Source organism: Morone saxatilis, unplaced genomic scaffold, assembly GCF_004916995.1.
Source record: "Morone saxatilis isolate NCDOM2014 unplaced genomic scaffold, NCSU_SB_2.0 Contig14, whole genome shotgun sequence".
Lineage (NCBI taxonomy): Eukaryota > Metazoa > Chordata > Actinopteri > Moronidae > Morone > Morone saxatilis.
Genome location: NW_023339696.1, coordinates 10,098,904 through 10,113,045, shown reverse-complemented (window position 1 = coordinate 10,113,045; position 14,142 = coordinate 10,098,904). Strand labels below are relative to the sequence as shown.

At 40.1% G+C, this 14,142-nt stretch overlaps 4 protein-coding genes across 9 annotated transcripts in view; 1 reads left to right on the top strand and 3 right to left on the bottom strand.

Annotated features, from left to right (window-relative positions):
• The window catches only part of LOC118323223 (BUB3-interacting and GLEBS motif-containing protein ZNF207-like), an 8,056-nt gene extending 5,904 nt beyond the window's left edge, over nt 1-2,152 (bottom strand). For 2 of the 3 annotated variants that reach the window (XR_004796483.1, XM_035655161.1), the window contains exons 1-6: nt 2,019-2,059; nt 1,601-1,727; nt 1,359-1,497; nt 1,094-1,276; nt 314-389; nt 151-221 (exon numbers count right to left, since the gene is read on the bottom strand). Coding sequence is in view for 2 of the 3 variants with exons in the window: in XM_035655161.1 (XP_035511054.1) it covers nt 151-221; nt 314-389; nt 1,094-1,276; nt 1,359-1,497; nt 1,601-1,727; nt 2,019-2,059 (637 nt within the window). In the remaining variant the exon portion in view is untranslated. Of the gene's footprint in view, nt 1-150; nt 222-313; nt 390-1,093; nt 1,277-1,358; nt 1,498-1,600; nt 1,728-2,018 lie in introns of all 3 variants that reach the window. The other variant, XM_035655160.1, reaches the window with a different exon arrangement.
• A 413-nt stretch (nt 2,153-2,565) lies between these two features.
• cunh17orf75 (chromosome unknown C17orf75 homolog) lies at nt 2,566-8,012 on the top strand. Of its 2 annotated transcripts, XM_035655514.1 has the most exons (10): nt 2,566-2,932; nt 3,377-3,451; nt 3,959-4,084; nt 4,201-4,329; nt 4,531-4,591; nt 4,697-4,816; nt 5,145-5,209; nt 5,678-5,817; nt 5,908-6,011; nt 6,379-8,012. In XM_035655514.1, exons 1-10 carry the CDS (start codon nt 2,790-2,792, stop codon nt 6,592-6,594), a joined length of 1,179 nt encoding a protein of 392 aa, XP_035511407.1. In that variant the 5' UTR covers nt 2,566-2,789; the 3' UTR covers nt 6,595-8,012. The 2 variants fall into 2 exon arrangements, with proteins under 2 accessions (XP_035511407.1, XP_035511408.1); XM_035655515.1 differs by lacking the exon at nt 3,377-3,451.
• On the bottom strand, nt 7,719-10,979 carry LOC118323529. Its single transcript, XM_035655516.1, has 10 exons — nt 10,877-10,979; nt 10,704-10,781; nt 10,524-10,556; nt 9,483-9,569; nt 9,285-9,382; nt 8,935-9,170; nt 8,749-8,838; nt 8,563-8,652; nt 8,385-8,459; nt 7,719-8,221 (listed from the first exon to the last, which is right to left on the bottom strand). Exons 1-10 carry the CDS (start codon nt 10,937-10,939, stop codon nt 8,184-8,186), a joined length of 888 nt encoding a protein of 295 aa, XP_035511409.1. The 5' UTR covers nt 10,940-10,979; the 3' UTR covers nt 7,719-8,183.
• Nucleotides 10,980-11,195: 216 nt separating this feature from the next.
• rhot1a (ras homolog family member T1a) overlaps nt 11,196-14,142 on the bottom strand; it is a 15,405-nt gene continuing 12,458 nt past the window's right edge. For 2 of the 3 annotated variants that reach the window (XM_035655758.1, XM_035655760.1), the window contains one exon: nt 11,196-12,359. In XM_035655758.1, the coding sequence (XP_035511651.1) occupies nt 12,242-12,359 (118 nt within the window). In that variant the 3' untranslated portion in view covers nt 11,196-12,241. Of the gene's footprint in view, nt 12,360-13,585; nt 13,703-14,142 lie in introns of all 3 variants that reach the window. The other variant, XM_035655761.1, reaches the window with a different exon arrangement.

The following is a 14,142-nucleotide window of genomic DNA, read 5'->3' as shown; positions in this document are numbered from 1 at the left end:
AGGCACCAAATTCAAAATCTATGTTACATTTGGACTACATATATAACCCACTTTCAATAAAGATGAATGTTTCCACGGGTGAAATGCTTCTTTAAAGCAATTACGTGGAAGTGAGTGCTTTCTGAAGGCGTACACTGGCAGGGCATTTACCTGGTGGTACACCGGGCATCATCGGAGGCATCCCTGGACCTGGAGGCATCATCCCACCCATTGGTATCATCCTAAATACATGAGAAAAAATATACATGTTTAAAATAATATATATATATATATAAAGGATGGGATTAATTAAAAAGAGTTTAAAAGTATTTACCCAGGAGGCATTCCTGGAAGTACAGGGGGCATTCCTGGCATCATTGGTGGCACACCGGGCATCATTGGGGGAATTCCTAAAACAGAGATTATTTTTTAACTCAAGTGTAAAAATAAAAGAATAGTTTATTACACGTTGGCTACATTATAAAAGGGAGGACTCTTAATTTAATCACATTATTTAGGCCACAAGAGGCGAGGCAATCGATTTGCTTGAAAACATCTATTGTCTGAATCTAGTCTCATTAATACTGTAGCTGTAATAAGATTAACAGCTTGAAGCAAAGCAGCTGGGAGGAAACAGCACCAGGGTAAACTGCGTCAGCAACAAGGACCAGTGTGCAGGATTCAGTGGCATCTAGTGGTGAAGTTACAGATTGCAACAAACTGAATACAGCTTCCCCCTTCCAAAAAACATGAAAGGCCCTATCAAGAAGCCAGTGTGCCCGTCTGGGTACTGCAGAAACATGGTGGATCAACATAGAAGAGTTATAGGTGCAAACGGCTCATTCAAAGGTAACAAAAACACAACACTTCTTATTTTAAGGTGATTACACACTAAACGTAACACACCCATGAATATTATCTTGTATTTGTGGCAACAGATCCTCCTACATGTTTCACATCGGACCTTTAAATACTGGACCAACGCTGAGGTTGTAAAGACACGTGGGACCACTTTGTGTATCATATAATCATCCTTTGTGCTCAGCATGACACTAATACACTGTTATTTATTTACTGTTAGTTTATAACAGTTTTGCAGTTGAAGTGAATTCACCTGAGTAGCTGCCTGGTGGTATCCCTGGAGCAGCAGAGCCAGGAGGCATCCCGGGCTGGGTCATCGGGGGGATGTAGGCCGCCTGGGGCTGGCCTACAGCAGGCTGCTGGAAGGAGGGACCAGGCTCATCATCCTCATCGTACTCGTCAGAGTCGTCCTGGTTCTGCTTTTTCTTTTGAGTCTCTGGAAATAAGGAAGACCCATGATAAGTGTCCGGAATAGAGCACAAGACGGTAGATTAAAACAGTATTTTGGTGTGAAATACCTTGGTTCTTTTGTTCTAGCACTCTCCTCCTCTCTTCCATGTCTTTTTCAGGAATACCCTCCATGCCATATATTTCCAGCTCAATATCTGTCCTTCCAGGTATTGCATTAGGAACTCCATCAATGGTCTCTTTGTGTACCTACGATAAAAGCGACGTGGCAAGGTAAAGATAAAGTTATAGTTAATACACAAGTGATTTAGTGTGATTTTAATAAAGACGGTTCGTATTATGGCTTCCTCACCTGCATACAGTGGATTGCAAGTCCAGGGCCAGTGTACAGCTTTTTATGACAGATGTGACACTTGAAATGTTTGGCCTTCTGATGCTGAATGAGGATCTTTTCATCATCAAAATCTCTGTTACAGTACCTGAGACTAAGGTTTAGGAAACTGGACCACTGTATTGCAACTTGCACGGCGTATTTGCACACTCAAAAAAACATCTATCTACTAATAAAATTAGCCCTGTCATAAGCAACACCGACATCAGGTTAAACATCTGTCCAGCTGTCTGCACACTGAGAGCATGATAACACTAACGTTACACTCTTTTTAATTAATATAAGGTTTACTTACAGTTAACAGAGGATACCGCCGTACACACAGGTCAAAGATAAGGTAATGACACTAATAAAGGTAACACTTGGGGGGAAAGGATACCAGCACCAAGGCTTCATTTGCTTTTTCTTCTTCCTTCCCATGATTTCTGATTTCTGCACAGTCAGTTCACTGTCCGCTAACCCAGAGAAATACCACAGCGAACACACCGAACGGAAATGAAGCAATTGAAGATGGCGTCGGGTCTCCTAACAAGACTCAGGCGCCCTCTGGTGACCCAAAGCGTCTAAAACTAGTGTTTATTTGTTTAATAAAAAGACAAACACCTTATTGGACCATTCACTTACTAAGTTATAATCCTTAAATAGAATTTGCATTAACTGCTGCTAAATGGACCTCCGCAACCAAGGTTACCAAGGCAACCTAACGTCACAATGGATACTGCAACGTCTACATATAACGTTATAGCCACAACTCACACCATCGCTAGTTAAAGTATTTTAATTTAAAAGGGTATAAAACTATATTTTATATTTACACAGCCGTTTTTAACGACTAAAACGAGGTGATTTTAATAAAACACGGAACCAACAAATTCATTTAAAATCATAGTCGGACATTATTGAGTCGTACGCTGACAGATCCTGCGCATGCGCACACGGCATATACACGATAACGGCGTTATCTTGTGCACATCAGAAGCTGTTGCATTATAGAGCTGTAACACTTATTAATATATTTAATAATATCAGCCAGAGCTCAGCACGTCAATAATACATAACTACCAACACAGCGCAGCTCAGCGACAGAAGTTCCCCCTGTTCTCTGTCGCTTCGAGCCGGTTGCTAGCTCGCTCCGTGCAGGTGTAGGATCATGTTTACCTCCCAAACCTCGTCCTTCCAGGATTCAATCGACGTGGAAGAGAGAGATGACTTTGACAGCGAAGACATTGCAGGATACAGCCAGAAGATTCAGCTGAACTGCTACTACACCATCTATCTGTATCAGGGCACAAGGTAATGGTCGATACTTCTAGTTTTCTGTTTAAAACTGCTGCCATAAGATGACATAAGATAACAACTTTATGTTTCTAATGTAAATAACGATGATTTGCGTTATATGTGTTAGAAATGTTGATATAATTATGTGACAATTTTAATTTATTTTGTTGACTTTTGTGGTTGGATTATTTATTATATTGTTCACAGTTGCTACTCTTTATCCTACAGGACAAAATGTAATGACTATTTCCCTCCCTGAATACAACCAGGTTCTTGGTGTGTAATGACTGTTTCTTCCTGTATCACAGTTTTAATTTTTATACAGTCTAAATACTCTAAAGCACGCTTTAGTTTTTGTAGTTCCTTGTTCCTGAACCTGCTGCCAGTGACTCTGCAGGTAAAACCAGATTTCTACATTAAAAACTAATCAGGTGATGAGTGAACTGTCAATTGTCTTAGATCTGAGGCTTCTGCGGAAAATGTGGCATGGAACCAGAGACGAGCAGACTCCACAACCAGTCAGGATGACTTTAGGTAACAAAGGAGCCGTACACCCACCTTCTCTTTGCTCTCCGTGGTCGTTTCTCTTTGGCTTTCACTGTTGTGCATTGGTGTATCCACGGGCTGCCACGGGGGAAATCCAGATCAACATGGAATCAATGCTGTTTTCATTCGTGATTTTTGTTCTGATTGTTCATCGCTGTGCTGCTGAGTTACATGGCCTTTAGGTCTCTCCCAATCTGAATGGGTCTCCACTTCCATGTGTCAAGTGGCGTTGGCAAAAAAGTGAATGAAATTCCCTTTTAATGTCTGGATAGAGTGTTGAAGCAAAATGGCAAAAATACTTTCTGTCATTGATCTGTGTGTTTTAACACCCAGGGGCACGGTTGCAGCTATGTGACTCAGTTGTGTGTTGTGTTGTTTGTGGCTAATGGTCATCAGCTTCCTCCATCTGTTCTCCATTGGCTTGAGTGGTTTCCAAATTCCTCATTGCCGCTACTGGCTGCTTGTATCCATACTGACTTTCTGCCCTGCCCACAGCCTGACGCTAATCGACAGCAGTCTGCCGTCGGAGGCGGAACCTGAGCTGCGGACCTACATTTCAAGGAGGCTGAGCAAGGGAGCCCTGCTGGGTGGCATGGGCAACATCGCCACTGTGGAACTCAGGTAGTAATTTTACATAATCCCGCACGTTTTGCTTCCGTAATACGAGGTGGAAATGAAGGTTCAGAGGTGGAATAAGTAAGTTGGTTAACCATGTGCTGATTGTTTACTCTTCCCAGTATCCCAGAGCAGGCAGTCGGCTGCTACTGCTGTCTCCTGGAGCAGGAAAGGTCTCCTGAGCAGCCTGATGCTGATGGAAATGGATATGTCATCTGCTTTATGGGCGGCTCTGAAAAAGGACTCAACTTATATCCTTTGCGCACAGTTGTCGATTGCATAGTGTCCCCCAGAAATCAACCTTAGTTATAAGCATCATCCAGTGTCCTCCAGCATTTATTGTTTACATCATCCTCGCCATTAGAAAGCGTTCTTTCCTGCATTGTTTTCTACATCGTTGTAACTTTGTAAAGAGAAACGGGCAATAGTTCCAATTCCTTGACCCGATCCACATTTAGATTAGAGCTGGATAAATACGTTCAAGGCCTGCATAGCAGCCTGCAAACCCCAGAGGTATGAGAATGTAAGAACAGTGTAATGAAGTTATACATGTGTCATTGCATTATTAATGCAATGTTGATTTTTGTGTGTGTGTGTGTGTGTGTGTGTGTGTGTCAGCTGCAGAACCTAGAGACGGAGGTGCGTCCCTATCTGAGCCGGTGGTACGAGGAGTCTGTGATGCACATTCATCGGGTGGTGCAGCTGGTCCAGAGCAACATCAGCTTCTTGCTGCATGCTGTGAGTTATTTTTTACCTCTAGAGAATGTCCAATAACAAAGACTGCTCACCAATAAAGGCTTGTCAGAGGTACTGATACCTTAAATAATGAACATCCACACACTCAGATGTGTGCAATATTCATTTAATAAGGTATAAATCAATAAATTATTATTGCACAGACATTTGATAAACTCAGTGTCTTGCACTTATTATTACTTTATTTACCCTGTGCATCAAAATACTGTAATCCAGTTGATATATTTTTTCAGCCCTTAAATTCTTCATGCTTAAGACAAACATTTTCTCCCAGACGACACATTACAGCCATGAAATGTTCTGTACGCAGGCTCTGAGTCACACACACGTGGAGGTCAATAATTCAGATGAGAAGACAAAGGCTGATGTTCACAGGTAAGTTCGGTGCCAGTCCCCTGAACTACACTTACACAGCTTTAAAGGACCAGTGCGCAGGAGTCAGTGGTGTCTAGCGGTGTAGTTGGAGATTGCAACTCCCTTGCGTCACCCGGGAAGGTTCACTTCCAAGTGTGAAGGAGAAACTAAACGAGGATGGCCAATTTAGAGACAGTGTTTGGTTTGTCTGTTCTGGGCTACTGTAGAAACATGCCGGCCTCCGTAGAAGAGAACCCACTTCCTCTGTAGATATTAATAGCTCATTCTATGGAAACAAAAACACAAGGAGTCCTATATTCAGGTGATTATACACTAATGAAAGTATTATATTCCATTTCTGCCAATAGATCCTCCTAAATGTTACACACTGGACCTTTAAGTCTGCGTATTCGGTCTATTGTTTATTTCCATGTAGTACAGCATGTAACTATTTCTTTGTTAGCTGTTAAATGTTGTATTCTGTACCAGGTTCATCAAAGCAGCCAGTTTGCAGGGCCTGTCCCAACAAGACACTACGACAGCTTCTCTGTGTAAGGCTATTTCAGAGGACGCACACTCTGACCTGATCATAGACTGCTCCACCAGCCCACCCACACTCTCTTACACTGGTAACTAATCCATGACATATTGATGAGGAAAAATGATTGTATATGTCTGCACAAGTTTAAAGTCTAATAGAGATGTTTTCTTCCCCTCAGTCAGTAATCGTTTCTGTGACGACTGGATTCAGGCATTTCTAAATGCTGCAGAGCGTTGTAATCCTTTCCTGCTCAGACAGATTCTGGAGAACTTCAAACTTAAGGTGAGAAAACACACAGACAGACTATAACAGGGTTACTTAAGCTTTTTTGTGTATAATTGTGTATAATTTCAATATTGACTATATAATCTTTAAAATTATACTGATGGCATAACATTTTGTTGGTATAATATAAAATACTTTGTTACTTCCAGTCTACATATTTTTGTTACAAACTTATAAAAAAATCTCTTTAAAAAGCCTAAAAAATCCCACGAGACCACAAGATTGAGAAACTTAGGACAATAGCTCTCAGTTCCTCTTGGCAGATTCACAATATAACTGTTTTTTTCTGCTGCCTCTTTCCTTTTATCCTGATCTCTTCCCCTTTTAACTTCTTTCTTCCTCTCTATCAACCACGGCTCTGCAGGCCATCCAGGACATGAACAGCCTGAAGCGGTTTGTGCGACAGGCAGAGATGAGTCACTACGCCCTGTTTCGCTGCTGCCAGTTCCTACAGGGCTGCGGAAATGGGGATGTGTTGCTGCAGAACGCCAGGGCAGAGCACAGCGAAATGCCTGAAGCCTGCAGCATCATCGCCGTGCTGGAGGAGTTCCTCAGGGAACAATCCCTGGCCCAGGCCTGATTCTAACTCCCAGCCTGGATACTTTCTCTGTCGCTGGTATGACAATCCAGCCACAAAGCAGATAACCTAGTACCATTTAAAACTTAGCACTACATCCTATGTTAAACACCAGTTTGGTAGTGGTGGATGTTTAAAATTAGCCAACTTCTGAATGGCAGATTCAAAATTTAAATATAAGTTATACTGTAAAACATATGTTTCCTCTGCTGGCAATACTGCTGCTTCTCAAAAGAGTAGTGGTCAGATCTGGAATATGTACTGTAAAACACTAACAACTTACACTCAGCTTTCCCAACAAATGTGTCTTTTTTTGTGGGGCTAATAATATTTTATTAACAATTAAGGTTAGTTGTTAATTGAAGATAATAGTTAAAAAATATTGAATTGACAAGCAATGATCTCAGTAAAGGTGAATTCAGATTTAAAAGAATCAATGTGCAGATAAGTTTAGTTGTAGAGTGACTTTCCCAATCATTCCCTTTTGCAATTTTGTGCTTTGTGAGTGTAACAATACTACGAACCAAATATTATTACTATTGTTTTGCTGACTGACAATGATCACAACACAGAACTGATCCAAACTAAAACTTCTGCTCATTGTAGTGGAATTATCTATTGTCCAAATACTTCTTTTATTATTGTTTTGTATTATATTTGATTGCACTTGTTTGTCTTTTGAGAAGAAACATAATTGAGAATGCACAAATCACTTTTATGCATTGCTTGTTACATAGGCCTTGTTTTTGCTTGCATTACCTGCACTACTATATTATTTTTGTCTAATGAATACTGCTACTGTATGTACATATGTCTATCAAGTGATATTAGATGTCAGTTTAATCCTCTGGGAATGCAGTGTTGTAGATATAGTGTAATTTTTGGGGTATCATTTCCTGTTTACAAACATCTTCCCAGCCTTCACCAGCCTCGAGACTTCATAAGAAAAATTTTAAAAAAAGGGCACTGTGTGACCAGTCACTCATTACATTTACTAAGCATTTGTTAAATGTTCTGCAATATTAATACCCTCTGAGAAGTAACCAGAATAAAAATAGATTATATAAAAGTGCTCACAGTAAATGCATGCTTAAGTTTTATTTTCCTTTTCATTGTGCCTTTAACAATTTTTTTTTATATTCTATTAAACCCAGAAAGGGTTTTAGAACCAAGTTCAAACCATTCCCATTCAAACCAGTCCAAAGTGTGTAACACAGCAATATCAATGTTGGTGGTGTATACTTTTAACTGTGAAGTAAGTGACATGTAAATGAGTAATTTTACTATTGTGAATCATAGTTTGACTGACCCACAATGTGTATATGTGTAGACATTTCTGTACAGCCTGTCCTCTATGTTAGAAATGTCAGTGTGGTTCTCAGTCTTGTATAGAAGGAGCTAAAATAAATACCATAGTTGAACCTTGTTGTCGTGGGTTGTGCATGTTGTCACAAATACAACAATATAATTATTACACTTATAAATACTGTCTGTCTCACTCAAACCACAAGTCTTCTGTTTAAAGAATTGTTTACTGGTGAGTCATAAGGGGACTGCTGCTACCCTTCAGTCCCTCACGCTCAAACTGGACCTCATATCCTCCAGTAGACTCCGTCCTCCAGCTGCTCCTCTGCAATCACAAACAAACAGCTTGAGACATACAGGTGAAAGAAATGTGGCTTTTTCTACACATATTCTGTTTAAATGTATATATGAAGCAACTGTGTCTTTTTAGCCGCAAATGTCAAATGTTGACAAGGTGAAAAGTGACAATAACATGAAGCAGGATTTACCTGTGGGATCCTCCGTCATCCTCAGAAGAGAGCTCGGTACATCATAAATGTCCTCTGTAGGGTCTGACAAGGACTCTAAAGAAACATCAACCAGATAAAATGTTTTATTATTTTGGTACGACCAAGTTTTTAAAATGTAACCACTGGAAAAAAAAAAAATATATATATATAATCTCACCCGGATGTTCATCAGCCCTCCTGTTAGAGAGAGGAAAGTCATACACGTCCTCCTCGTCCATCTCTGTTGAAGCGTTGCTCTCACATATCGCTACAGAGACATAACATGACAGGGCCAGTTTGGACATTTAACCATCATCATGTGTTATGGCAGATGGCAAATACAAAAGTATATTTAAGATCATACTTTTTCTAACTGGTAAAACGTCATAGTCTCCCTCTTGTCCCTCTCCACTTGTCAACTCACTGGACCAATGAGGAATGCTGGGAGTGTCACCTAAAAAAAAAACAGAGTAGTTAGCACCATGTAGCTGAAAGTACAACTCAATTAAAGTCTCAATAATAAACATTTGCAATTAAAATTAAAGTATACCACTGTGATCCTGGTAGTTACAGGCTGGGAGTATATTTTGGTACGAGTTCTCCTCACTAGCCAGCTCCTCGGACTGGTAGAAGGGGAAGGCATTGCTCCTGATCTCATGGTGGATATGGCCTGTAGGGGCAGGGGCAGAGAGGGGCCGAGCGGGCAGCGACACCGTCACTCTGTTACTCTGTGAGCAGGTGGGTGCACTGCTGTTTACTCTCTCTCGATGCTCATGCACTTCAGGGCTGAGGAGAAGAGAAATGGTCCTAAATGCACGTCAAGAGTCAAGTTGACCAAACGTGGATTATTTTAGTTCAAGTTCAGGCAGGAAGGAAAAGGAAAGTACCCTTCTTACTTACTGTGAGCTTCTGGACTCTGAGGCCCTGGAGGTAGAAAGATGCATGGCTTGCCACAGGTATCCTACCCACTGCTGTCTAAGTGCTGCTGTATCTGCTGCCTGCACACAACCACACACATATATAGTGGTTTGGAGACACAGGTGACACAGTTTTAAGCTTAAAAAAAATGAGGCAGTCTAAACCACAGCAGTTACTTACCAACAATTTTCTCTTTCCATTTGTCATGATGATCTCAAACATAAAGCGCTTGCTGTCAGCTTTCAGGACTTCTCGCACTGACTGCACCTGGCCCAGGAGGTGGATTTAGATAGAAACTGTCTTTAGTAGATACTACGTCATCATCTAATGTTTCTTAACTAGAGACAAAGCAACAGTAATGGAGGAAGTACTCTAAATCCTCTACCACGAGAATGTCACGTATTCAAAAAGTGCATCAGTATAAACATCTAAATATACTAACATAATAATATACATAAAGTACATAATAATATAAAACACCAATAATGCTCAATGGCACATTAAAGAATACAATTTTATAATATTCTAGTATATTATTGGGTTATATCTATTGATGCATGCATGCAGTACACATTACTTGTAAAAGTGGGGCTAACTTTATCTACGTTATATACTGTTGTCTTAATAACCTAATCTATAATAATACAGTGTATTTGTTGATTGTATTTTGTATTAATAATCTATAGCTGTAAAGTAACTAAAGCTGCCAAATAAATGTGAAGTAAAAAGTACAATTTGCCACTGTGATGTACTTGTAAGAAGAAATATAAAGTAGCATTAAATGGAATAAGATAAGATGTTCCTTTATTGATCCACTTTAGGAAAAATTCAAGATTGACACAGCAGCATAGGGCAATGTAGTGCAAAAAGAGAGTACAAAAGTGGAGGTACAACAAGATATCACAAAGTAAAATATAATAGAAAATTTAAGACTATAAATGAAAGTATATACACTATGCATAATAAAGTAGGAATGGTGTGCAAATATTTTAGCAGCTTGACTAAATAAAAACTGTACATGCGGAAATGAAATATAAATAGTGCAAAAAGTTTGTGCATTGTAGGTTAGAGTTAAACCAGTCTTAGTCTGTAGGGGTTGGAGTAGAATTACTCAAGTAGTTACCATAAATATGTAATTAAGTGCAGTAATTGAGTGAAAGTTCCTCTTTCTACAACTGAAAAGTGATTTCTCATATCGACTGTAATAAATGGAGGACTTACTGTGTAAATGTAGTAATTGCCTCTCAAGTGTAACTGTGAAGAGAGCAAATCAACACCATAACCTCAGTCATTGAGATCTTTAAAAAGTTAACTAGCTTTGTCAATTATATCCATTTAGTACCATAACCATCCTTCAATTGATTAATAAACACTTGTACACCACAGCAAATGTTTACTTACAGCGCTGCCATTCTTCTGCGTATAGAAGAACAAGGTTGTATTTTGAAGCCTGAACCAATATGTCACCCACCTTAGTTTCTATAGACAGAAAACAAAACTATATAGCAACCAAAAGTCACTTTTTTTGTTAGTCAGTATACACTCACATTAAATACCAAGAGAGTGTAACTTACCATTGTATCTTTTCTTTTCTGCAGGAAGCTCTCAAACAATAACTTAGTCCCATCTACAGACATGTTGACCCTTCTGTGTATTTCCCTCTGTGGCTACCAGTTGTCTATCTACCTGTGAATGTGGTGGTACTTCCTCCTCACACGGGCTTAGAGCAGTATTGTTCACAGCCGCATCATTTACTCACTTCTCTATTCACTGGATTCACAGAAGTCCCAGCTCGTCACACAAACAGCTCATCTTACGTTCAATTTACGCACACACTTTTGAAATGAGCAACTCCACTACACCTTTCATAAAGGACACACAAACACAGTGACATCAGTGGGTGTAAATGTTATTTATTACAGATATTTAAAACCATTTTATTTTCCATTTTCGCTGTTAAATTAGCTGTCATTTCACCCAACAACACGCATAAACAGCAGTGCCTGATCATACAATTCTTTATTGTAAATGCTGGAAAAAGATAAGAATGAGAAGAAACACTTTCATAGTTTTAAGGTGGGAGAGGTGCGTTGAATGGCTGTTGTTAGTAGCATAATTTTCTTGCTCTATGGTGCCTCTAACTTCATAAAAATATAACGAGGGACAAAGCTCTATTCGAAAACCGAAAAATTAAAAACAGAAGCAGAAAAAAAGTCATGATGAGGACAGCTTTCATAATACTAAATACAAAAATACATGGAAAATGTAAATCCCTCAATCCGTTTCATGCAGTGCACTCAAAAAACAGACCGGAAAACAAAAACAGGTTAATAAATTAACACACAAAATGAAATAGTGAATGTCATCCATGACCTTTTTCTAGTATTAGATGTAGCACTAAAAACCTCCTGCAGGTGTTGCTTCTAGCTGGTGAAGCAGTCTATGGATCCAAATCCTAAAATTATTGAGGAATACGTACATAATATACTGCATATACACATCTATAAACAGATTCAAGTCCCTTTGTGGCGTTTCTGTGTATGGCTGCCTCTCTCTGGTCTCCAACTTATAATACTGACCTGAGGAAAAAAGACTAGTAGTGTCTGACCCTGGACTAGATTAGACTAGACCAACAGATCACAGAATGTCAGAATTTACAAATTGACCGATGAACAAGTGAGAGTTCAAAAGTACCCTGTCCCCTTTCCCCACAACATAAACCAAAAAACTAAACCACACTCTGTTTTTAAATGCATATAAAATCTACCTAGGATTTTGCTCATTTGTTTCTTGCTCGTCTTGTGGGAAGGGGATGAGTTGGAGTTGGAGGCTGAGGCCAGTCTTTTTGAGTCTTTCAGGTAGGAGGGAAGGGGCAGAGTCAACAGACGGACCCGAGGGAGGAGGGGGGGGAGAGGAAGTGGGTGTCTCATGCTGTCTGATCACCGCTGTTTGAGAAGTGCTCTGTACATGGCGAAGCCCAGAACGGCGCACACTGTGGCACCGACGCTCGCTCTCAGCCAGAAGGTGGAGTTCTTCAGGTCCGCCTGAGCCATGTGCCTGTGAGAGGGAGCAAGAGACGGAGAGCAGGTGAGGGGAGAAAGAGAAACGCGACAAGAAAACAGAGGGAGCAACATCTAACACAATGAAAGCTGCGGCACAATTTATTTCCATTGTTAAAACCACAGTGGGATGAGTTGCCAAATGACAAGAGAAAGTCATGTGCTCTCTCCAGTGGAAACTCCCTGAATCAGGACAGTAAAGAATGAAAATCCTCACCCTGTAATCCCAGTTTGAAACAGGAACACATGCTTTCTCTTGACATTTGGTTTAGTTTTGGTTTGGGGAAGTGGACCAGACAATAAAGTAGTTGGTAGAGGTGGTGGGACTATAAGAAGCAGCTGCTTTGATTTTCCCAGGGAGGCAAAAAAAAAAAGGAGTAACTAAAAGGTTATTATAATTAGGTTAACACCTGCCCTACCAAACACAGACCCAGCTGATCTGAAACAAACACTGCAGACTACGCAGACTGCAATAAAAGCAAGCAATTACAAAAAGGCAATGAAGCGAAAGGAAAAGAGTTAAAAAAAAATGTTTTTTATCTTAGCTACAACAGCAACTTTGGCCTGTAAGTGAGATCCTTGGTGGGTGAGCAGACGGCTCAGCAGAGACTGGACTGCAGGTAAACCTTCAACACACAAACCAGGACCAGGACCCCGGACTCCTGAAGGATCAGGAGAGACACCGGCCTCAAACACCTTTTTCCTCACTGGTCACTCATGCTCCCTCTACTGGGAAGATTTACTTATTCACTCTTTGGCAGAGATAGTAGAGAAGATCGAAATCCCTTTCATGTTTGTCCGTTAAATATAAATAAAATATATAAAATAAAGATAATATGTTAATTAAAGAGCTTTAGAGGTAACCCTAACCCTGGCAGGCAGATTTTGTTACCCTTTGGCAGAACCAGGATAGCCATTTCCCCTTGTTTCTGATCTTGGTGCCAAGCTTATGTTCACCTGATTGAGTTTGTATTTAATGGACAGGAATGAGAGCAATATTGATCTCCTCCTCAAATTCTACACCAGAAAGTGAATAAGTATATTTCCAACGATGTGAAACTTTTCCCAAAGACACCAGTAAGTCTCTGTACAACGCTTCAGGACATACATAACATAGCCCTTAAAATAATGACCTGACAAGCTGTTGCTGAAGAGTTGAAGCTATCCATCCACAAGATTAAAATGTAACACCCCTCTCTCTGTGGATGTAGTTTCTGCTTTTACCTTTCAGGGGGATTTAGCTGCACAGCAGAGACCTCCATAAAGACGGACCCCTCCACGTTGGAGACGGCTGAAACCTGCTGTGACAGGCTGAAATCCTCCTCTGACAGCAGGTAGCCCCTCCCCCACAGCCTCCACCCAGCCCAGCAGACACACACACACACACACGGTTGCCCGGCGTGTGCTCATACACACAAACTCAGATACAGTAGGTAGAGCTGGGAGATACTAGATACTAATAATTCTCATTAGCGATTACTTAACTGCAGATTAGTTCCTTGATTAATTATTCATTAAGTCCATAAATTGTCAATAAATTAGTTTTCAAAGCCCAAAGGTGATGTTTTCTTTTTCTGAATGACAGTCTAGAAACCAAAGTTATTAAGTTAATTATCAGGGCAGACTATATGAAAACCAGAAAAAAGAAGCTGAAACCAGAGAACTTTGTGCATATTTGTCTAAAAAACAAAAAAACGTAACAATTAATTAAAGCTCTTATAATGTTGTAACACAGGATATGTGTTGTTCTAGCGTTCTCACATTAAAATAATGATAATAAT

What these genes read in the sequence shown, in the direction of transcription:
- cunh17orf75 (XM_035655514.1), top strand. Translation starts at nt 2,790, where the DNA reads ATGTTTACCTCCCAAACCTCGTCCTTCCAGGATTCAATCGACGTGGAA. An exon ending in TATCTGTATCAGGGCACAAG is followed by an intron (nt 2,933 to 3,376) that starts GTAATGGTCGAT and finishes CAATTGTCTTAG; the next exon opens with ATCTGAGGCTTCTGCGGAAA. An exon ending in ACCCACACTCTCTTACACTG is followed by an intron (nt 5,818 to 5,907) that starts GTAACTAATCCA and finishes TCTTCCCCTCAG; the next exon opens with TCAGTAATCGTTTCTGTGAC.
- LOC118323529 (XM_035655516.1), bottom strand. Translation starts at nt 10,939, where the DNA reads ATGTCTGTAGATGGGACTAAGTTATTGTTTGAGAGCTTCCTGCAGAAA. An exon ending in AGAAAAGAAAAGATACAATG is followed by an intron (nt 10,782 to 10,876) that starts GTAAGTTACACT and finishes TTCTGTCTATAG; the next exon opens with AAACTAAGGTGGGTGACATA. An exon ending in TAACTACCAGGATCACAGTG is followed by an intron (nt 8,839 to 8,934) that starts GTATACTTTAAT and finishes TTTTTTTTTTAG; the next exon opens with GTGACACTCCCAGCATTCCT.